Below are 23,142 nucleotides of genomic sequence, written 5' to 3'. Positions count from 1 at the left end.
ACTGGAAGGCAACTAAACTTATAAAGGACCTAAAGTGGCCTTAATTTCAGTGTAGCCGCCACATTCATTACCATGCCCTGTTTTCTAGATTCCAGGTTGAGACTCTTAATCCAGAATCTAAATATTCCAAGACCCAATACTGAGTGAGCACTGACAGGTTGCCACAAGTAGGACATTTCACACCATGAACTTCTGTTTCCTGCACTAAATTATTGTAAATACATTGCCAAACGTAGATTTTTGTGTCCAGACCTTTTATCTCATCACCAAGACAACATATGACATACGTGCAGCAGTTGTGAAATTTATCACGTTGAAACCCTTTGGTCCCAAACACTTCAGATACAGAATTATCAACCTATGATAACAAGTGTCTTTGAAGAGTTAGAGCCTCAACACCTGCTCATGCTTGGTGGATTTATAGACTTCCAATAGCCATTTGCTTACATTCTTATCTGCAACACTCTCCCATGGCTTCTTTGGGCCTCCCGTGGTCTGTTTCCTCTCAGATAGTTGAAAAACTGCACGATGCTCAGGAACCTTCCGTGTTATCAGTAAGCAAAGGAAGGAGATTAAATGAGTAATGGCAGTAACATTTTCATGAAATTTTATTGTATGAAATGTTCAAGTACTGCTTGGGGGGTGTACACATGTGCGCATGCTCCTTTTTCAGTTGCTCAATGTCTTTTCCAATATCCATAAATAAGGCTTATATATCCTGTTCATCTCCAAAAGAAATGCCTTTATCATTCATGCCTCTTTTCTCTCTAAGTTACTATGGCAAATAAACCACAGAGTGGGGGCTTAGCTTTGCATTTCAACTCCCATCATCTTCTTTTAAAAAAAGACATACAACCTTTTGAAGCATAGTTTTCACTGGCAAGTTAACTTGTACCAGTTATTAGAGCATCAGAATGCTCTTGATGTGACTGATGCTGAGATTTTTTTTTTAAGACTGGAAGAGCTGGTAAAGAATTGGGAGCTGGTGGGCAGAAAGCTGAAGACAAATGTGCATGATCACACGTTCCTGGGCCTATCACATAATCCCTTCCCAGTAATTACACCACCTCCCGTAATGCAACAGTGACTAATGACAGCAGCAGCAATTAGGGGCATCAGCTCCCTCTGCTGAACTACTTGATAAGATAATGTACTACAATTAGTGCAATGAATATTACAAAATTACAGTATTTTCTTAAAGACACAGGGATATGTCCAGACTCACATTCATTCCTGATTACCTCACTCCAGTATCATTAGCTAATTAATGATTTCCTTTTATAAATATATTGAGCTAGCTTGTTTAGTTAGCAAGGGGCCTAATTATGAACAGTTTCTAGTTTTGTCGAAGTTACATATGAGTAACATCCGTTGAGAAATTTGCTTTCTCAGCTATCATATGTTGCCTTTTCAGATTGCTTCAATGATCATTTTAGCCATGAATCTCGGGCATTTGATATCTTGGAGCTCAGTTGATAGAATTCATGAATCTCAGGCATTTGATATCTTGGGGCTCAGTTGATAGAATTATTTGCAAACTATTTCTACCAGCCCACCTAACAAATGGGGGCATATGTTTTCCGTTCTTGTTTCCTTTATTTTAATCATCTCCTTATATAATGATAATAAAGCTGTGGGATGCATCTACTGTTGCATTTAAAGACAGTTTTAAAAAAAACAGTGACTTACTTTTATAAAACAACACGAAGAAATGTAGTGCAATACATTTATTGTACTGAATAAATCTCTTCTTTACAATGCTTCCCACATTTCTATCTGTATTTAGTCCAGATCCATGGCAGGAATAAAGCAACACTTCAAGTTTTGGTTTCTGATCACAGCAGAGTAAGAAAGCATGGCTTCTGCATGATTATTAAGATCCTCTGTGCTCCATTTCAAACACTATTAAGCTTTTAAAGGCATTCTGCTTCTCAAGGTTAATGAGAATCTTACTGAACTATTGTAGCTTAAAGTAGGTAACAAAATGTCTTTTTTGTTAATTCAAACTCCTTTGTCTCAGAAGATTACTGCTATGTATGGAACAAGTGTCTCCCAAGACATGAGGGCATGCAGGTTTGAAGAGCACCTAAGGTTGAGCCATTATGAGTCACAAACCACTGCAACCAGTATAATGCTGACTTCCCTTTAGAATTCCCAGTTACCCCTTACAGCTTTGCTAGATTCAAGAGCGCCCATCCCACCCCTCACCACATGTGCACCTGCCAAAGCGTCCCAGATCTCCACAAACACTTTGGCATATGATGGGGAGAGTAGACTTCCCAGAACTGGGACAGCCACATACTGTTTATCATTCTAAAGACAAGGATTGTCCTTCCTAGTGACCTACCAATCAAGACAAAAGAGTGAGTTAGGACAGCAGATCTCCTAAAGTTTTCCACATGCCTCATCAGAGTATCTCCTGCAATGACAGCCCTTTCTATTGCTTTGTTTTCAAGGTGTTCTTTGCAGAAGATGTGGGATCAAACAAAGGAGCCATCATTGGACTCATGGTGGGCGGTGTTGTCATAGCAACGGTGATTGTCATCACCTTAGTGATGCTGAAGAAGAAACAGTACACATCCATCCATCATGGCGTAGTGGAGGTAGGTAAAGTTAGAGGCAAGTTTGCAAGTGGGAATTAAAGGAAGACCGGGAGAGGAGGAAATGCTGCTGAGCTTTAGTCAAAGGAGCATGCCAATACTTGTTTAGAAAAAAAAAAAAGTGATGGCTGTTAACTCCATGGTGCTGAGATTACACCTGTGCTTCTCCTGCTTAGGTCTTCATTATTGTGACTGTTATGATGAAAGCATTGAGATTGTGTGTTGGTCTATCAGTTTATAATTTGTGTTGAAAGTACCAAAATAATTCTAAGGATTATTAGGCCAGGTTTCAGAGGTGCTGGTGGGAGTTGGAACTGGGTACACACCCATTTTTATGTGTACAGGTCTAGATGTGCTTGAACACAAAAATGCAGTGTAATGAATGAATCCCAGGAAAAACAGGAAGAGATATGATACAGGAACTAGAAAATGAGCTCTTACAGAAGCCGGTAGGTGTCAGGCGGTGAGGTCTGTTCTTTTCTTCAGCGGTATAGCTAACGCCTGTGTCCCTGAAAGCTAGGCCTTGCCAGCAACATCATTTTCTCTCTCGTTTCTCCTCACATCATTTTTTCCCATTTCATTTGAAAACACATCTTTATGTTGAGTAAATCAAAAATCCCTTGTGATTTCATTATTGTGATTCTCTGTCTTCTAATTAATCTGCCCAAGAAGCGAGCTTCCTATCTGAAATGTTTCAGCCAGTGAAACTGACCATCTTAGCTTGCTATGGCTGCCATCACACAAAAGCACAGGTTGGGTGTGACAGAAATTTCCTTTCTTTATCCCAGTACAGTGGTTTGGACTAGGACCTCACGCTGGCAAGTCCACTTGAACCATGCCCCAGCCCTTTCCTTGAATTATTTTTTAGCTAGGATCTTACATTTGTGCTCAGAACCAACCTTGAACCATGATCCTCCTAGCTCTGTCTCTAACGGTAGGATCGTAGGCAAATGCCAGCATGCCTGGAGTATTTTTTGAAGTGGGATCTGAATAAACTTTTACTTGGGCTGCTCATATACCATGATGCTCCTCACGATCTCTGTCTGTACAATAGCTGGAATTACATGTGTGAGCCACTACACTCAGACTAGAAATATTCTCACAGCTCTTCAGGCTGAAAGTGAGATCAAGGTATCGGCCAGGTTGGCTTCTTCTGAGTCTTCCTTCTATTGCACGTGGCTGGCTCCTTCCCACAGCTTCACATCATCTTGCACTGGTCGGTCGTCTTATATCCTGATCCCTTTCATGTAAGACATATGGATTAGGATCTACACCAATGGCAGTACCTGATGCTCTATCTTTTGAAAGCTCTTTCTCCCAGCGTGGTCACAATCTGAGGTGCTGGCGTTGTGGCTCACAGGAGGCTCAAGATTTGAGGCTAGCCTAAGAGAAACATTTCAGACTCCCATCTGAACCACCAGGCTGAGGCAGTGACACATACTGTAATCCCAACTAGGTAGGAAAATCTCCATCAAAGGCTGGCCTCAACAAAAGATGTGAGACCATGGCTGAAAAATAAAGCAAAAAGGACTGGAGGCATGCCCTAAGTGGTAGAGCGTCTGCCAAGTAAGTATAAGGCCCTGAGTCACAGATCCAACATGAACAAACATTTATCTGTGATATGAATTTGAGTGTAACACAATGCTGCGTAGTAATGAAGGTCAGGGAAGGGGACTCCAGCCGTGTGCTCGCTCTCCTCCCCGCTCCCACCGGAGGATACATGGGACTTCTCAAAGTCCTTGAGAGCTTTCACGTTCTTTTCTGAAAGCACATTTCCCCAGCTCCTCTGCTCTCCAATTCCTAGATACACAGAACTCCCCCAGTGGGAGGCTCAGAGTCTTGAGTTTTAACAATCTCCCAGCATGCATGAGGCCTGTGGTCAGGCTTGGGAATTATTGACACGTAGTGTTATAGTAAGCTCATTCATTTTTGTTACTCCAAGCAACCCTTAGGGAATAGGAAATGGTATCTCTTGTTTACAAGTTATATCCTTACCTCTTGAACATACTTCCCTGGGTTAATGTTTCTTTTGGTCGTTACCAAGCAATAGCTGTGGAAAGTGGAGGGAAAGGATTTGACGCATTGTCCTAGATTCTGAAAAAAAAAAAAAAAAAGACAGTAAGAATGAAGGCAAGAAATTTTTGAAGCCAGAGGCATGTTAGAGGTGGCGGAGACCCCTGGCACCACGCCAAGCACCCGTGCTGCTGGTTTCCCATGGTTCTCACTAATGTACACGGGCATTGTATATGGAATATACATATATAGCCAGGTATGCCATGCAGGCCTGAGACCCCAGCTATTCAGGAGGCAGATGCGGGAGAATCACAAGTTTGGGGCCAGCCTGGGCTTTCCCTTTCTCGAAATCAAAATACAAACAGAACAGGCTGGGCATGATTCAAGTCATAGAGTGCTGACCTAGCACTGGTTCAATCCCCAGTACTGAGAAGGAAGAGAGGGAGAAGAGGGAATGGCTTGAGGGAGGGAAGGAAGGAGGAAAAAAAATCCATGTGTGGATGCTGTAGCTTTTTATACTCCTCCCAGCAGCAATGGCACTGAGGATTAGCACTTGGGACGGAGGCCAGCAAGCAGCCGGAAATCTAGCTGCCTGTATTGCATGCTGGCCTCTGAGCCTTGCATTTCTGGGAGGCCTCTAAGTTTGGCTTTGGAGTTTGAAGAGGATTAGATAACACGTGTTCTGCTGCCCTTGATGAATGCAAATAATTGTTGACAGTGTGAAGGCTGACAGGTGTCCGGGAGGAAATAAAAGTATAATAACCATAACAGTCAAGCAGTCAGATGGGTTTTTCTCCTATCCTCAAATGAATGAAAAATAAAGGCAGTTGTGTCCTTCATCTCCAAAGCAAGATAATTTTAAAAAAAATAACTAGCCTTTCTTGCATTCTCAATGAGCTGTCTCAAATAGTGTCCAAGTTCAAGAGGCATCCTGCCACAGCGAGGCTCTTCCCTGGCAAGCAGACGGATAAAGAGTGGGAAAAGTCACTCCTTTTTAGGTGCTCATCTTTAAGGGTGGTGTTCTAACTTGGAAGCCTGCAGGCTAATTACACAATTGCCAATTAAAGCCTAGTGACCTCATTTGTTGACAACGGTGCAGATGGAAGGAAGTAGGAAGGACTGGAGAAAACGTGGGTGAATTTTTCCCCACAGGACAACGATCGCAAAACATCCATTCAAGAAGTGTCCTCTGTGTACTGGCTCCCATGTGACACTTACTGATGCCCTTGTTCAGGGCTGCTTGGCTCACCGGGAAACAGCAGGCCTGTCTCGGGAGTCACTGCAGGCCGGCGACACGGGACACGTCACAGGAACAGTTCACTGCAGCGGCCTGGCTCTTCTGTGAATGGAAAATTAAGTCAGGACGCACCGCAGAAAAAAGAAATATACCCCATCTAGGGCCCTGTGTCTTTACTCTAGATTTCCTTTTATCTTATTCATTAAGAGTTTCAGAGTTTATTTACTTATTTAGTTACTTACTCATTAATTTTCATAAATATAAAATGTCATTGGACACTGGTTGCTCATGCGTCTAATCCTAGCTACTCAGGAGACTGACATCTGAGGATTACAGTTCAAAACCAGCCTAGACATACATACATACATACATACACACATACATACATACATACATATAATGTGATTGGAACAGACAGATGATGATAATTATCAGATGATAATCATGAGAAAACACTGAACTACAAGAAATTGAGAATTCTTCTCTATGCTGTAGAAAAAAATTACATAATATCCTTTACCAATCACTCTCTGATACTCCTGGATTTCTCTCTTGAGCTTACAGCTGCCTGTACCCTGTTTTAGACAACAGGGAAGACAAAGATACTAAACAGAGGTACCCAAGTTAACTTTTGGGTTGAGGATCTGAGCCTGCACATCAAGGTTTTCATCGCCACCTGGTGGCTGGATGAAGCATCTGCATAACTGGCGGACAAAGGCTCTCTGCTGGATGCCCAAGTAGTGAAGGAAAGTCCATCATGGGTGTTCAGCATTCTTGGCAAAAGAAGAATACTTGCAATCTATCTTTCTACTGCCTTAATAGTACTGTGCATTCTGAAAGGATACGGCCATACCACGCTGATCTTCTCTGGTGCGCGCGCGTGCGTGCGTGCGTGTGTGTGTGTGTGTGTTTGTGTGTGTGTGCGTGCGTGCGTGTGTGTGTGTGTGTGTTTGTGTGTGTGTGTGTGTGTGTGTGTGTGTGTGTGTATCGATGTTGATTTTAAACTTAGTTCTCAACACTTTCAGGTTGATGCTGCTGTGACCCCTGAGGAGCGCCACCTCTCCAAGATGCAGCAGAATGGCTACGAGAATCCAACTTACAAGTTCTTCGAGCAGATGCAGAACTAGACCACCGCCAAAGCAGCCTCGGAAGTTGGACAGCGAAACCATTGCTTCACTACCCATCGGTGTTCATTGATAGAATAATGTGGGGAAAAGAATAAAAACAAATCCTTCTGTTTTATTATTTACTCATGATCGCCTTTTTGACAGCCGTGCTGTAACACAAGTAGATGCCTGAACTTGACTTAATATACAAAATCAGTCATGTATTCTCTCTCTTTACATTTTGGTCTCTACACTACATTATTAATGGATTTTGTGTACTGTAAAGAACTTAGCTGTATCAATCTAGTGCATGAATAGATTCTCTCCTGATTATTTATCACATACATAGACCCTTAGCCCGTTGTATATTATTCTTGTGCTTTGTGGCCCAATTAAGTCCTACTTGAAATATGCTTTAAAAAAAAATCGATGGGGGATGCTTCATGTGAACGTGGGAGTTTAGCTGCTTCTCTTGCCTAAGCATTCTTTTCCTGATCACTATGCATTTTAAAGTTAAACATTTTTTTAAGTATTCCAAATTATTTAGAGAACTTTTTCCCCCCATGATTGCATTTACTGTACAGGTTGCTGCTTCTGCTATATTTGTGATATAGGAATTGAGAAGATACACATTTATTTCTTTGTGCCTGTTTTATGTGCACACATTAGGCATTGGGAATTTGAACTTTTTTGATCCATGTATCTTTGGATCTTTAATTAAAAAACAAAAAAATCCCTGTTCATTGTAAGCACTTTTATGGGTGGGGGTAGGGGATGTTCTGCTGGTCTCAAATTACCAAGAATTCTCCAAAAACAAATCTCTGCAGGATGATTGTACAGAATCATTGCTTATGCCATGATAGCTTTCTATACTGTATTACATAAATAAATTAAATAAAATAACCTTGGGCAAGACTTTTCTTTGAAGGATGACATTCTTTGAAGGATGAAGTAATTTGAGGTGGGGGAGGGGAGAAGAAGCAGATTCTATTTCCTTCATCCATTCTGAAACATTTTATTTCTGATACCAAAAAGAAAGGAAAACGAAGAAAAATGAGGGAGTGAAGAAGGCAAGCCTAGGCAGACCCTTCTTTAAGATTTGCTGAATTTGTATAAAATGGTGTTTTCATGTAAATAAATACGTTCTTGGAGGAGCGCCATTGTTCTGATGTGAATGTTTCTATGGTAACAAGCTGGATTACTTAGTGATGTGAAGATTTGTGAGAAACTCTCACCTTGGGCATTTACACCTAATGTGTCTCAATTGCAAATCTGAGTCAGCTGTTGGGGCCTTTGTATATGTCGTTATTCAAATACTTCATACTCTATGTAGCACTTGTTACTTGTTCTAAAATAACTGCACTGCCATGTCCTGGTCCTTCAGTGTGTCCCAAATATGAGACAGAGAAAACCTCAGGGAGATAAGAATCAAAGCCAGCTGGTGGCTGTCTCTCCACCAGGGTCAACCTAGCCACTCCTCCCATTTTGTAAGTAGGTCAAGGGGAGTTGAGCAGTATACAGCATTCACCAGCATTGATTCCCTGCAGTGAACCCTCAGCACAGGAGGAAAAGTCTTCAGACACTGTGAAGTGCCCTGTGGGAAAGCAAGGTTGCCATATGAGTACCACTGCTCTGTATTTGAGTGTCATGTATACATTTTTTTAATTGAAGAAGAATGTCTTACTTCAGGGGTACAATGGAAACCCATGGGCTGAATGGCTAAGACCACAAACACTGCTCAGTCCTGGAGGGCCCAGCCATAAGACCGGGCTATCAGTGTGTCTGGGTTCAGGGAGGGTCTCTTCCTGCTTCTCCCATGGTTGCCTCCTTCCTGTTCCCTTACAAGGCTCCCTTCTTGTGACCTAAGACCAGCCTCCCCAAGGCCCCACCTCTACATACCATCACTGGGAATGAGGGGAGAACACTCGATACTGATACCAGAAATATCAAACTATATTATCTCACGATGTCATTCTGCAGCAGAAACTCAATGAAACCACCTGAGTATAACTTGGTATCATGCAAACAAGACAGTAGTGTCCCTTGCCCTGTTCAGGGCAATTAGACAAGCTCTATAAAGATACGTACATGTGACAGAACGGATGTTCCATGTTGCCTGTTCTAAAGAAGTAATGGGGTAGAGATGGAGAAAGAGCTCTGATAGAACAGCATTTCTTAAAAATAATCGAATGTTTCTGGTGCTAGGAAAGTGGCTCAGTGGTAGAATGCTTGCCTTGCATTCATGAGGCCCTGGGTTCAATTCCTCAGCACCATATAAGCAGAAAAAGCCAAAAGTGGTACTGTGGCTCAAGAGGTAGAGCACTAGCTGAAGAGCTGAGGGACAGCACCCAGGCCCAGAGTTCGGGCCCCACAACCAACAACCAAAAAGTAATAATAATAGAACATTTGTGATCATGATAAAATGGAAGTCTGAAACATGGCATTTCATGACAGTATTTCCAGCTAACCTTCGGCTATAGTAATCACAAGCTTTGGTTTTAATCGTTTCAAAATCCATAATTCCCAAAGCTAAATAATATATACATATTAAATGTATTAGACACATTCCGAATGTATATATTAAATATACATTATCAAAAGATAATGCTTTCCAGTGTGGGTTCTTTAATTGCTTATTGATAAAATCCTCCAGCTTGTCTGGGGATGAATCAATAGGTAATTTACACAAACTGACCTATTGCCTAATAGAATTACAGCAGTAACTGTCAAGGCCAAAAATCAATAATATTTGGGGAGAGTTGTGGCTAGTCCAATAGATAAGAAGTGGCCCCTCAGTGAGGTTTTATTTTGCATTTATGAGTAATGTTGGAGTATTTCTTCCTATATTCAGAGGCTGTTTCATAGCTCAAGATTTCCTGTGCACATCTTTAGTTTTGAACTTGAAGTCTACTTTGGTTTTATGATTCCAATGTCTACTGTTTCCATTTTCTTAATAAAATTTTATTGCCCTCTTTTATTTAGCTTTCCCATTGGCTAAATGTAAGTGCTTACCTACCTTGCTCAAGGCTAGAGTTGAATCTATAACACGGCAAAAATAAATATCAGATTCTGTACCATTTCAGATTCTGAATTTGCAGATTAGTGTTCAATATGTACATCACTTCGTGTAAACTAAATTTAAAAATTTGTAAGAGTCTGCTGCTTCTCATTAGAGAGGGGCACGGTAAATATAGCATATAAATATATGAAGTAATTATAGGACTTATCAGAATTGATCATCATTATAGAAGATATGTTAATGAAGTTCAATGGACATAACTTGGCAAGAAAAAAAATTTCAAACTGTCTCAAGTATCCCAAATCCAATAATGCTCTACTAGATAATGACATAATGTTTCTGTGCTCTTACTCTCTGTCTGTCTCTGTCTGTCTGTCTGTCTGTCTGTCTGTCTGTCTGTCTGTCTGTCTGTCTGTCTGTCTGTCTGTCTGTCTCTCTCTCTCTCTCTCTCTCTCTCTCTCTCTCTCTCTCTCTCTCTCTCTCTCTCTCTCTCTCTCTCTCTCTCTCTCTCTCTCTCTCTCTCTCTTTTGTCCTGGGGCTTGAACTCAGGTCCTGGGCACTGTCCCTGAGCCTCTTTTTGTCCCTGAGCCACAGCACCACCTCCAGCTTTTTCTTAGTAGTTTATTGGCGATAAGAGTCTCACAGACTTTCCTGCCCAGGGCTGGCTTCGAACCATGATCCTCACCTGAGTAGCTAGGATTACAGTCATGAACCATGCTCAGCTGAGATGTACTGCCTTTTAACAAACCTAAAATATTCACTTGATCATGCAAATTAAGCTTATCCACTTTTGCCTTATTTTGAGGGCACCATTTGCTTGTTAGAAAGTATATCTTCACAAAATAAAAGAAATAGGGCTGAGAAAGTAGCTCAGTGGTAGAGCTCTTGCCTCTCATGCATGAGGTGAGATTCCTCAGCGCCACATAAGCAGAAAAGGCCAGGAGTGGCGCTGTGGCTCAAGTGGTAGAGTGCTCGCCTTGAGCTGAAGAGCTGAGGGACAGCGCCCAGGCCCAGAGTTCAAGCCCCATTCCTCTGGTTCTCACAGGAAGCTACCTCTGTACACCTTCAGCCTGGATGAAGATATTCCCATGCTAATTTAGTAGTTTTGGGGGGTTTTGTTTGTTTGTTTTTGTCAGTCACGGGCTTGAACACAGGACCTGGGCACTGTCCCTGAGCTTTTTCTGCTCAAGGCTAGAGCTCTACTACTTTGAGCCACAGTGGTTAATTGGAGATAAGAGTTTCATGAGGACTTTTCTGCCTGGGCTAGCTTGGAACCACAATCTTCAGATCTCAGCCTCCTGAGTAGCTAGGATTACAGGCATGAGCCACCTGTGACTGGCTGTTCATGAGTTTTTAAAAGCTCCTTAAGTGATCCTCATATGTAGCCACGATGGTGAACATACTGTTTCATCCCAATATGCCTCTGATATATATTTTTTTTGTTTTGGTCCATTGTGGGGCCTAAACTCTGGGCCTGGGTGCTGTCCCTCAGCTCTTCAGTGCAAGGCTAGCACTCTACCACTTGAGCCACAGCACTACTTTAGGCTTTTTCTGCTTATGTGGTGCTGAGGAATTGAGCCCAGGGCCTCATGCATGCAAGGCAAGCACTCTACCACTGAGCCACCTTCCCAGCCCCAACTTTATTTTTTAAATTACTTTATTCTTCTGACTTTCCAGTGTGGTTATCTCAGATTTTTTATTCTGTTCAAGGCCTTTACAGAGCCCTCTTCTTCAGATCTATGTTGCTCAAAGGTCTTGCTCATCTACCTACACTATAATCACCTGTGAAAGTGCGTATGTGTGTGTGTGTGTGTGTGTGTGTGTGTGTGTGTGTGTGTGTGTGTGTGTGTGTGTGTGTGTGTGTGTGTGTAGAATTTCTTGGCTCTCAGCCTATTGGCATTATCTGTGGTGGTCTAGAATAATTACCTCCCTCATTTAATTAATTCATGAAGGCTTTGGGGGCTGGGGGAATTCTTAGCTTCAGCCCCACCTTTCTATTCTGCACACAATGTTAGTAAGCTTAGATGCATGGGAAATATTCATTATAATTTTAGGTGTAAAGCAAGAGCTTAAATCTCAACATTTTTTTCCTGAGTTAGAGACAGATTCCTGATTTTGTTTTAAGGATGCAACTTGGTTATAAATGCAGTGCATGTTAATTATAGAATAAACAAAATGTAGGAAGAAAACAGCTTCACTAATAAGCCCACTATCCTAAGACAAGCATTGCTAATAGTTTATCCCATATGCTTATTTCATTAGGCTGTTATAACCACATACCATAAAGCCAAGTGCCACATAACAAAGTACTATAAACTGTGTACCTTATAAGCAATAGAACCTTATCTTCCACAACTCCTAGAGCTTGGAAATAGATCATAATACACTAGCAGATTCGGTGTCTACTGAAGACCTATTCTCTGCATGTGTCCCACATGTTGGGTTTTTGCACAGCACGGATACAGGAGAACTCCACCCTCAGAACCAAACAGCTTCCCAAAGGCCCCTCCTTCTGACACCATCAACTTGGGGTTCAGGATTTCAACATACAACTTGAGAAGGGCCACACGCATTCAAGGCAAGACTATAGCATATCCTTTCGATGTTCTTAAATTGTGTGCATTGGATGGAGGATCTGTGTCCTGGATACTTCATTCAACATGGCTGGTGAGTTGGTGCTAGCCATCAGCATGGGAGTGAGGTAGGGCCTCATGCTGTGCATCTGTGACTCCTCCCATGGCATGGCAGGCATCTTACAATGCTGAACGTCCCAAAGACAAAAACAGAGATGGTATTTGTTGTGATGGGTTAGCCTGGGAAGGCCCATACCATCACTTCTGGCATCCCGAGTTGGTGGAGGCCGTGTGAAAGACCTGCCTGGATCAAGGTGAGGGACATAGACTGTCTGTTGATTGACAGAATGTCAAAAAACTTACGAGAATGTTGGAAACACATCACACTAGGAAAATCAACATATTCTTTGAGAAATAGCATCCCCTTCCTTTGAGCTACTTAGCCTAATTAGCCATTAATGGAAGCCTTGGACATACAAGGATGTGGCGATATATTTTGGATGAGTTTGTGTGCTGTGACTGGAACTTGAATTCAGAGGTTCATACTCTCACTCAGCTTTCTTGCTCATGGCTATCAATGCATCACTCGAGCTATGCCTCCAGCCTGGTTTATTGTTGATTAATTAGCAATGGAGTCTGACAGATGTTTCTGCCTAGACTGGCTTCAAATCATGATCCTCCAGGTCTTGGCCTCCTGAATAACTATGATTACAGGCATGAGCCACCAGTGCCCCTTTGAATAGGGCAATTTTGTTTTTTCCTATTATAGACCTGTTCCCTGAACTCTGGATTCCCAGTTGTCTGCTGACATCTGCATTTGAATATTTAACAGGCATCTCACATCCCTGAGATGTCACATGCAACATCAAGCTCGGGATGTTTTGTTCCTCCTCTGGCCTTTCCTAGTTCAGTAAAAGACAACACCATTCTTCTAGTTGCTTAGGACAGAAATGCAATTATTATCTATCGTTCATCCACTTTATTCCCTTGCCTCCTTATGTGTAACAAATGTCATTAGCTAATAACATTTGCTTGTTAAATCAAGCTTCCTCTCTGCTTCAATACTCCTTTTACCCCTTTCATCTATCTTTTTTCCTTAGCTTCATCCAACTCATATTTTCTTTCATTTCTTAATTTTCCTCTCAACACAATATAAACTCCATAAAGGATGCATGCATAAATCCATAATACCTGAAATGGTGTTCACACGTAAGTACAGGTCAAAGCGTATTTGTTTAATAAATGACTAAATTCGAATTGGGACACTTTGGCAACTACCAGAAGGAAAGAACTAGGAAGGTGGAACATGGAGAAGAGGAATAACTTATTCAAATTTAGATGGAAACTAGAAAGAACCAACATAGCTGTATATGTTTTCTTGCTTTCTCAAGACTCACTCATAGACTAAATTGCTTAAAATAAGTTTACTAGTATGTTGGCCGGGCCTAAATAAAATGTCTATATCCATTTCCTATGACTGTTTCTACAATATAGATTGGAGAGGGGTGGAGAATGGGCTGGAAGGGCCTGGCACACAAAATAAGTCTTTAGTACCTCATGTAATAAAGAGCAAGGTCCTACTCTGTCTCCATCTTTTTTTGTTTGACATACTAGAGTTTGAGCTCGGAGTGTTGTGCTTGTTAAGCTGGTACTTTACCATTTGAGTCACACTTTTAGCCCCAGTATTTTTGCTGGGTTTTTTTTTATTGTTTGTTTGTTTCTGACATAAAATCTCATGAACTTTTTAGTTTGGGCTGGTCTCAAGGGACAACTCTCCCCTTTCAACTTGGTGAGAAGCTAGGATTACAGTAGTGAGCCACCAGTGCTGGCTTGCTTCCATCCTTTTTATTCATCCTTTCAAACTAGAGAGTTTTATGTATAGACAGCTCCCATTTCACATCAAGACATCGAGTTCCCCCCGTATGAAGAAGAAAGTAATCATTTGATGAAAATTATAACAATTACTGAATTTTTTGTACTTGGGCTCAGAAATTATGATAAATGCTTTGGTGAATTACACAGAACCCTGAAATATAGATACTTAATAGGAGAGTGGGAAATGACAAGTTCAGAGAAGCAGAAGCACCTCAGAAGGATGTCTGCAAACACAGAGCTAGTGCAGAATCTTTAATAAGCTTCAACTATTGAGAAAATAAAACTGTCTACAGGGAAATGGAGCTCAGGGAGGTGAGTTTCCGATGTTCTCCACCTTGCTAATATCAAGACACCATTTTTTGGTTGTGTTTTGTTTTGTGCCAGTTACTGAAGCTTTGACTTCAAGACCTCAAGCTCTCCTCAGGCTTTATTGCTCATGGCTAGCACTCTATCACTTGAGCCTGGATCATTTAAGAGCTCTGCATCTAGCGAGGCAGATTCTTCTTCAAACAGAAAAAATAATCTAAAAGATACTTGCCTGTTAGGTGAGGTCACTGACAGTATCCCCCTCAGTGTTCCCTCAATATACCACACAGAACAATTACATTATCTTCATGCCATGAAGTTCCTGCCTCCTTTCCAACACCATCAACTACCTTTGATGAAAATAAGTTTCTACTCCCAGTTTTCATTGTCATGAATAAAATTGTCAAAGGAGCCTAGTGTGCGGTTGACTCTTAGGAATGCTGATTTACTAGAAGGAATAATAATATCAATAGTAAATTATCAGCTCCTAGTAGTTTATTGTCTAAAAGGCACAATCAGTTTGTGCCTGTCTGCCTGTGACTCACGCCTGTAATCCTAGCTACTCAAGAAACTGAGAGCTCAGGATTACAGTTCAAATCCTGCCCAAGCAGGAAAAGCCATAAGACTCTTATCTCTAATTAACCACCAGAAACCTGAGACTGGTGGCTGAGCACTGTGGCTCAAAGTGGTAGAGTTCTAGCCCTGAGCAAAAGAGAGCTCAGCACCCAGTCTTTGAGTTCAAGCCATACAACCAACAAAAAAGAAAAAAGAAAAAAGAAAGAAAGAAAGAGGGAGGGAGAGAGGGAGGGAGGGAGGGAGGGAAAGAGAGAGAAGGAGGGAGGCAAAGAGGGAGGGAGGGAGGGAGAGAGGGAGGGAAGAGGGAGGGAAGAAGGTAGGAAAGAAAGAGAAAAAATAGAAACCTGTGGTGAAGGTATTCAGTCCCTCTTTTTTCTGAAGGTTACATGAAGAATTTTTGTTGTCTTGGTTGCAAAAGGCTGATGTACACCACAGTTCTAACTGCAGTAGATAGAAGATACCATGGTTGTCCTGGCCCTGCGAAAGTTCTTATATTCTGAAGGTCAAGAGCAGAAGCAATCCCTCTCAGAGGTCCTGAAAGAGGGCACAGATACTCAGCAGCAAACTTCTCTCACCTCTGCTTGGTAAATGATCCATGCATGGAAGCATAGACTTGTATAGAAGAGAAACCATCCAAATTCTCTTATTCAAAGGCAAACAAGTAAGGGGAATTTTTTTTCTTTTCCCTGTCTTAGACAGTAGACAGAATTGTAAATTCTAACATCAGAAAACTTTGAGAGCCGTTTTTTGTTTTAAGTAACAGGACACAGATGTTTTCTTTTTAAGAAAAGGACAATAGCCACATATAAAAGAACCCAGAATTAAAGTGCAAGAACAGTTCACTCTATTATAATGCAAACTGCTCTGGGACCAACTTTCTCATTCTGTCTGCATTTTACCGAAGCAACTTTAAGGCTATCACTATGCAGTCTGACCAATTCATTTTTTATTGTTTATGGTAATGGTTTTTGTGGGTGGTAGATTAGATGCATTTTAATACCCAGAGGCAAAAAAAAAAAGATGAAAATATTCAGATGACAATAATGAATGGAAAAGCACCCTGCTGCTGGCAGTTTCAAACATAAAATTATAGGATTTTATTTATTTTAATGTATGTTCCCTTTGCTGGTTTAACCATTTTTATGCAAGTAGTTCTCAGTTGCCCACCGCTTTTTCCGAACCACTCTCTTATGAATTTTCTTTCTGTCCCATTCCCTAATTTTTTCCTCTAGAATTTCTTGAAATTGTCGATAAATTTGGCAAATGCATGTAAGCATTAGATTTTTATGCATAGTTTATTAAAGAAAATTAAGACACCAGAAACTTAGTAAAATAATAATAATTCCTGATTGCTAGGCAATGATAGCTTATGTCCATAATCCTAGCTACTCAGGAGGCCGAGATCTAAGCACCGTGGTTCAAAGCTAGCCTGGACAAGAAAGTTAATGAAACTCTGATCTCCAATTAATCACCAAAACACCAGAAGTGGTTTTGTGGCTTGAGTGGCAGAGCAGTAGCCTTGAACAAAAGAAGCTCAGGGATAGCGCCCAGACCATGAGTTCAACCCCCAGGACCAGCATACACAGACACAAAAATCCTTGTTAAAGGTGGCAAAGAATAAGGGCGAAAATTTTAGACTTTCAAACCAGTGAAAACTTGGCAAATGTTCACTCTGGGCTTCTAGCAGTCTCTCAATCTTAATTTGATAAAATACTAGGTCTTTACCCACAGCCAATATAATGTTTCCTGTCAGGGAAAGAAAGGAAAGCTTGGCAAGCACAAATGGTCTCATTAGATCATGCCTTCTTTCCCTGTCTTCAGAAAAAAACACAGACCCACAGACATCCCAAGAGTTAATGATGTAAGTATTGGTTCTCAACTATCAGTGTGCAGCCATTTTAGATTTAACTGAGATGGTTCAGAAGCTCATGCCGCCCTTTGAATCCACAGCCCAGTGATTTCTAGTCATTTTGAGGGTAGTGAGGCTCCATGGGTGTTTAAACAAGTATGACAACAGACCACAATGGATTCTCAAGTCTCTCTCTCTGTGTCTCTGTCTCTCTCTCTCTCTATCTCTCTCTGTCTCTCTCTCTGTCTCTCTCTCTCTCTGTCTCTCTCTCTCTCTCTCTCACACACACACACACACACACATACATACACACACACAGAGAGAGACTCTAAATATGGACCAAAAACATAATCTATAAAATATGAAATATTGTAGAACTCTAGAAGCATGATTCTATGGCACATTGGATAAAGTGTTTGTACCCTAAATGTTGAAAGAATGAATGGTCTCAGACAAAATAGAGGAGCAGAAGGCCAAGGGTTTTACTGACAGATAAAAAGAAAAGATAAAAAGAAAGAAAAAGAAAAGAAAAAAAATGACAGGTACAGAGAGGACGCCCACATGGGAGGAACTCAGAGAAAGACTGAATCTTAGTGATGTCTTCCTCTAAATTTTGTGTATTATATCTGGACAAGTTTTGCAGTCCTCCTCCTCCTCCCCTTCCTCCCCCTCCCCCTCCTCCCCCTCCTCCCCTTCCTCCTCCTCCCCCTCCTCCCCCTCCTCCTTCCTTCTTCTTCCAGTCCTGGGGCTCGAACACAGGGCCTGGGCACTGTCCCTGAACTTCTTTTGCTCAAGGCTACCACTCTACCACTTGAGCCACAGCACCACTTCAGATTTTTCCTGTTTATGTGGTACTGAGGAATCAAAAACCCAGGGCTTCATGAATGCAAGGCAATAACTCTACCACTCAGCTACATTCCCAGCTTGCAGGCTTCGGATTGATGGATCTCTTTTTCTTTCTGTGTAAAGTTGTGTCACAGCCTCACTCGCTCATTCTTGAGTTATTACCCTTCTCTCTAATTTCTTCATTCTTGTATCCTTACTCCTCATGTCTTTCTACTTCCTTGCTTTCTGCTTCCTTCCTTTGTCCTTGCTGGGCAGTTTCTGATTTACTAGCTTAACATAATTCCTATAAGTTGCATAAGTAAGCCCTCAATTTCCTAACTGCTTGCTTCCCACTAACTCAAATAAATCTTGTTCTTCTAGTTATCATAAAGAAAACTAATTTCATGTACACATACATGTGTATATGTTTACCATATGAAACATTTTGAAATTGTTAAAACCACCCCAAAGTGGTGTTTGGCACCCTGATAAAATAAGTGTTTATGATGAATGGAACTCCATTAGGGATCTAAATACAATATATTTCATTGTGTATATATATAATTTTTATTGTAAGGAATGGAATTAACTGAAAAGTTGTAAACTTCTTAAGTACATAGTACATATTGGCATGAGAGAAATTTGGACTGTTAATGTGAGTCTCTGGCAACACAGGATTCTTGGTACAGGAACAACAAGCCCCAGGCTAAATCATTGGCATTTGGTCTGGTAGAGACGTGAAGTTCACTGCTGTTAGAACAGGAAAATCTGACTAACAGAACCTAAGACTGGAGAAGGAGTACATAGCTGGGGTCTTCAGTCTAGTTTTTACCTCCTCTGAAGGAGCATACAAGATCCAAGGAGATGAAAGACAAAAGTATAATGAGAGGAATTTCATCAAGGTCATGGCGTTTTAAACTGGAAACCCGTATGATATTTCTGGTTTTGATCTCTGTGTGATGGTTATGTAAGAGCTGTGCTATAGTTATGTAGGAAAATCTGGGTGAAGGATATAGGGAGTACTCAGTGCTATCTTTGCGCCTTTTTGTAAGTCTGAAATTACTGCAAAGTAAGAAACTAAAATAAACTATTATATGATACAAGGCTTAAAAAAAAGTTAGCAGAAGTGTATAGAAGTCCAGACAAAGTCTGTGTAAAAATGTGTGTCTCATTTCCAGCTAATTCTGTGGCTTCTGTTATTATTTGTAAATAGTTAAATACTTTCTTATGGGGACTCAATATCAATAGCTAGGTAGACAAGAGGGGTTTCATCGTGACATTTCCACACATTACAACAAATTCCAATTAATCTCATTCTGTCTATCGCTGCCCTTTACCTCTGTCTCCCTTTCTAAAACAGTTTTGTCAAGTTCTGTTATTCACTTTCCATCCATGTGAACAAGTTACTTTAACTAGTAAAATCCTAGCTCAGCTTCCTTGTTGGACAGGCTCCGTCCCTGCAATAGAGCACAACCTCAGTGATCTACAGCTTTCTTTGTCATCTTTATGCTGTTTTCATATATCATTTCAGTGTATTTCAATTATTCACCCCAAAGAAGCAGGATATTAAATTTGGCTGCAACTGAATGGGGTCATCGTGAAGAAAGTCATGTACAATGTCCAATGTTGACTTAACTACATGTCATATCCCATTTCTTTTTCATTTTTCATTAATATATATTAGTTACACAGGGTATGGGATGTCACTGTGAAAGGGTTTTTATTTCTTTGAGTTTATGGATAACTTGAGAATATACTGACAACTGTGAGCTTTATCCTTTTGAAAGAAGTAAGAAGAAATGCATGGATATATATATACATACATATATATATACATATATATATATATATAATTTGTTGTATCTCAGTATCAGTGGCGATTATTTTTGCCACCACCTCTGAGATTTTGGAGGTTTTACTCTATTTGGTACCGCTGCATCTGTAATTCATATATTTGTTAATACAGATAGATAAAATTTGGGCTACATTTGCTAATTTCAGACTCTTTCAATGACTGTCTTATAAATATTCTTATTGTTTTATAAATATTCAGATTTATGTGTGGCAAATAATGGGAAAGACCCCTAGCTTTTTATTATTTTGAGTGGTATTTTGGATCATTGGGTAGGTTCCTTGATTTTTCCCTGCCTTTGCCTAATAAACTTGGTTAAATGCTAGTCTAATGCAAAAGTCAGGCTTTTTCAAAGAAAGCAATGATCAATTGTACCAATCAAACATTGGCTTTGGACAGAAATACACCATTAAATTATTTGGCTTTTAGAAAAGTCATAGTTAGAAGGTTGGTTCATTAAAAAGAAAAAGCTATTTATTTCCTGCTAAATCAAATTGATTCCCCCACTAAAGAATTATTTAAATTTTAAAACAATATAATAAAAAGAGTGATGATATAATTCATGGGGTAAGTTTGGAATACTGTATAAGCATGTATGGGGATATAACAATGAAATCTGCTCCCCATACATTTAAAAAAGAATATCCAAAAAGTAACTGTGTGTGCCAGAAAGCTTAAAACCAAGAAACCCTCCTTCCCAAAAGAACCAAGGCAGATAGAGATAAGACCTCTTCTAAAATTCAATCAAATCCAAAGGACGACTATATTAAAATTATCCAATAGAAAATAATGAAAGTTAGGAATTATTTAGGAATATTTTATACCTCTTAGTAACCAACTAATGAGGAACAGGGAAGGGTTTTGTATATTAGGAAATAAATTCTCTGATCTTATACAACATCATGAAAGTCTCATTTCTGCTGTGAAAAAATATATAGTATGTAACCTAGTATGAAGCCACACTGCCAAGGTGATAGTACACGCTGTTTATCATTGTTGGAGTTTGGGGAGGGACTACTGAGGTTTAATTCAGGGTTTCCCATGTGAGCCACACCGACACCCCATTCTGAGCTTTAGTTAGTTTGTTTTCCGAATATGGCATTTGGATCCAAGAATGGTCTAGGACCACACTGCTCCTGCCTCTTGAATAGCTGCATGACAGGCATGCACCACTACACCCAAGTTATTCAGCGAGTCTCCTCCACTAGCATAGCTGTGATGACAAGTCTGAGCTACCACACCCAAAGAAAATACAAATAGTAACCTCAGAAATAGTCAAGGGAAGTGGAAACAGAAGATCACAAAGTACTAAGTACTGAACTTTTAATCAAGTCTGAAAATGACCTTTGAGTCTGGTGGGAGTCATGACCATCATCACAGACAAGTAATTTGCCCTGCCAGACACAAAATGGCGACTGCAAAACGGTGAACTTACTTCAGTCTTCATTTCTCATGGAGTTTTTAACATAAAGTCTATTGGTTACCAGGTTGGAGCTCCGAAACAGAGGGAGGAGGCCTTATAAAAAGTTCTAAGTACGGGGCTGGTAGAGCACTTGCCTTGCATGCCTGAGGCCCTGGGTTCAATTTCTCAGCACCACATAAGCAAAAAGAAAAATGCCAGAAGTGGTGCTGTGACTCAAGTGGTAGAGTGCTAGCCTTGAGCTGAAGAGCTGAGGGACAGCGCCCAGGCCCAGAGTTCAGGCCCCATGACCAGACCCCCCCCAAAAAAAATTCTAAGTACATCTTTGATATCAAAACTGTTCTGAACTGTGTTGATCACAGATTTTTTTTTAAATGAAGAAAAGGAGAGAGGAACAGGGGTGAGGTGGTACGTGATGACAGAGGGAAGATTTTTAGTGATACGGGAAAATGGCCAATTATTGCATTCTCCTCCAGAATAAGGAAAGGCAAGGAACAGATTGGTGGACCCTAGTAAACATCTCCTAAACTGCCAATTCCACTAGCTTTATAAAAAGTGTCATTTTAATTTATCATCTTTATGGCCAAAGCCAAGCCCTTGCATATCATTTTCTAGAAACTTCTTAGCAATCCATCTGTTACTTTCCTCTTGACCCATGTTTTCGCAGACTCAGTTCTTTGTCTTGGATGGATTATTTGACTCTAACTAGATCTCAAATACATGCCATGCCTAATGCTTGTATTTAATTAAACTTGGGTGAGTTAACGACTTTACAAAATTTTATTCTGCTCTAAGCTTCCCTGGGTGCACAGACTTTAAAAAATGAATAATATTTTCATACTCAAAGAAGAATAACAGCAGACCTTTAAAATGTTTACTTTCCTAGCTGAAAATTCTCTTAATTCTCCGTGATGTCTTAAAAAAAATAAGCAAGGATAAATCACCTGACTAAATTTAACCTTTGCACAGTTAACAGACTACAGCTGGTGAGATTTTTTAATTTACAGTGTACATTTCCCCTGCAGGACTGGTAAATAATGAGCTGAGCAAGAGGCAGAAAGTCCTGTGAAGCCCCATGAAGCTAGGTGACCCTGAAAAAGCTTTCACCTTTTGGTTTCAGATTTGCAGTCTGTAAAGATACTACATTCCCAGGACTCCTCTGAGAGACAGTGAGGGAACACTGCAGAAAGAAGCACGGAACGCCTGCTGAGGCTATCAGAGCAGGAAACTGAAGATCAACTGTTTCCCGCTCATAAACTGGCGTCAGGCAAAACTAATAGGAACCAGAGACATTATGTCTGATGTGATACCAAGTGAAACAAAATGTTCAATGGTAGAGTGCTTGCCTACCATGCATGAAGCCCTGGGTTTGATTCCTCAGCACCACATAAACAGAAAAAGCCAGAAGTGGTGCTGTAGTTCAAGTAGTAGAGTGCTAGCCTTGAGCAAAAGAAGCTCAGGGACAGTGCCCTGAGTTCAAGCACCAGCACGGGCAAAACAACATAAAAGAGTTCTATAGTGAAGTAAACTGCAAATAAAACTTTGGCTTATTGGTAATGCATAATGTAAGTTATGAAGTCAGCAAAGTATTGTTTTTTAGAAATAGCTATTTACCTTGATTTAATTTTTTTTTTAATCATCATGCTTGTGTTAGTTCAAAACAGGGTTTCTCACACCCAACCTAACTGACATTTTGGCCAGGCAACTCTGTACTGAGGTGCTGTCCTGAGAAAGTCTCCACCCCAGAAATGACAATCAAAAATGTCTCTACATGGGCTGGGAAGGTGGCTCAGTGGTAGAGCACTTGTCTTGCATGCTTGAGGCCCTGGGTTCGATTCCTCAGCACCACATAAGCAAAAAGAAAAAAAAAAGCCGGAAGTGGCGCTGTGGC

General features: G+C 40.6%; 1 protein-coding gene across 6 annotated transcripts in view; it reads left to right on the top strand.

Annotated features, from left to right (window-relative positions):
* The window catches only part of App (amyloid beta precursor protein), a 212,963-nt gene extending 204,851 nt beyond the window's left edge, over positions 1–8,112 (top strand). For all 6 annotated transcript variants that reach the window (XM_070030517.1, XM_070030516.1, XM_070030515.1 and 3 more), the window contains 2 exons: positions 2,457–2,603; positions 6,876–8,112. In XM_070030517.1, coding sequence (XP_069886618.1) covers positions 2,457–2,603; positions 6,876–6,977 — 249 coding nt within the window. In that variant the 3' untranslated portion in view covers positions 6,978–8,112. The remainder of the gene's footprint in view (positions 1–2,456; positions 2,604–6,875) is intronic.
* Positions 8,113–23,142: the final 15,030 nt, after the last annotated feature.

Source organism: Dipodomys merriami, unplaced genomic scaffold (assembly GCF_024711535.1).
Source record: "Dipodomys merriami isolate MVZ:Mamm:240054 unplaced genomic scaffold, mDipMer1.0.p SCAF_2, whole genome shotgun sequence".
Taxonomy (NCBI): Eukaryota; Metazoa; Chordata; class Mammalia; order Rodentia; family Heteromyidae; genus Dipodomys; species Dipodomys merriami.
The sequence above is the reverse complement of the archived record's forward strand: the minus strand, read 5'-3'. Positions and strand labels throughout refer to the sequence as shown.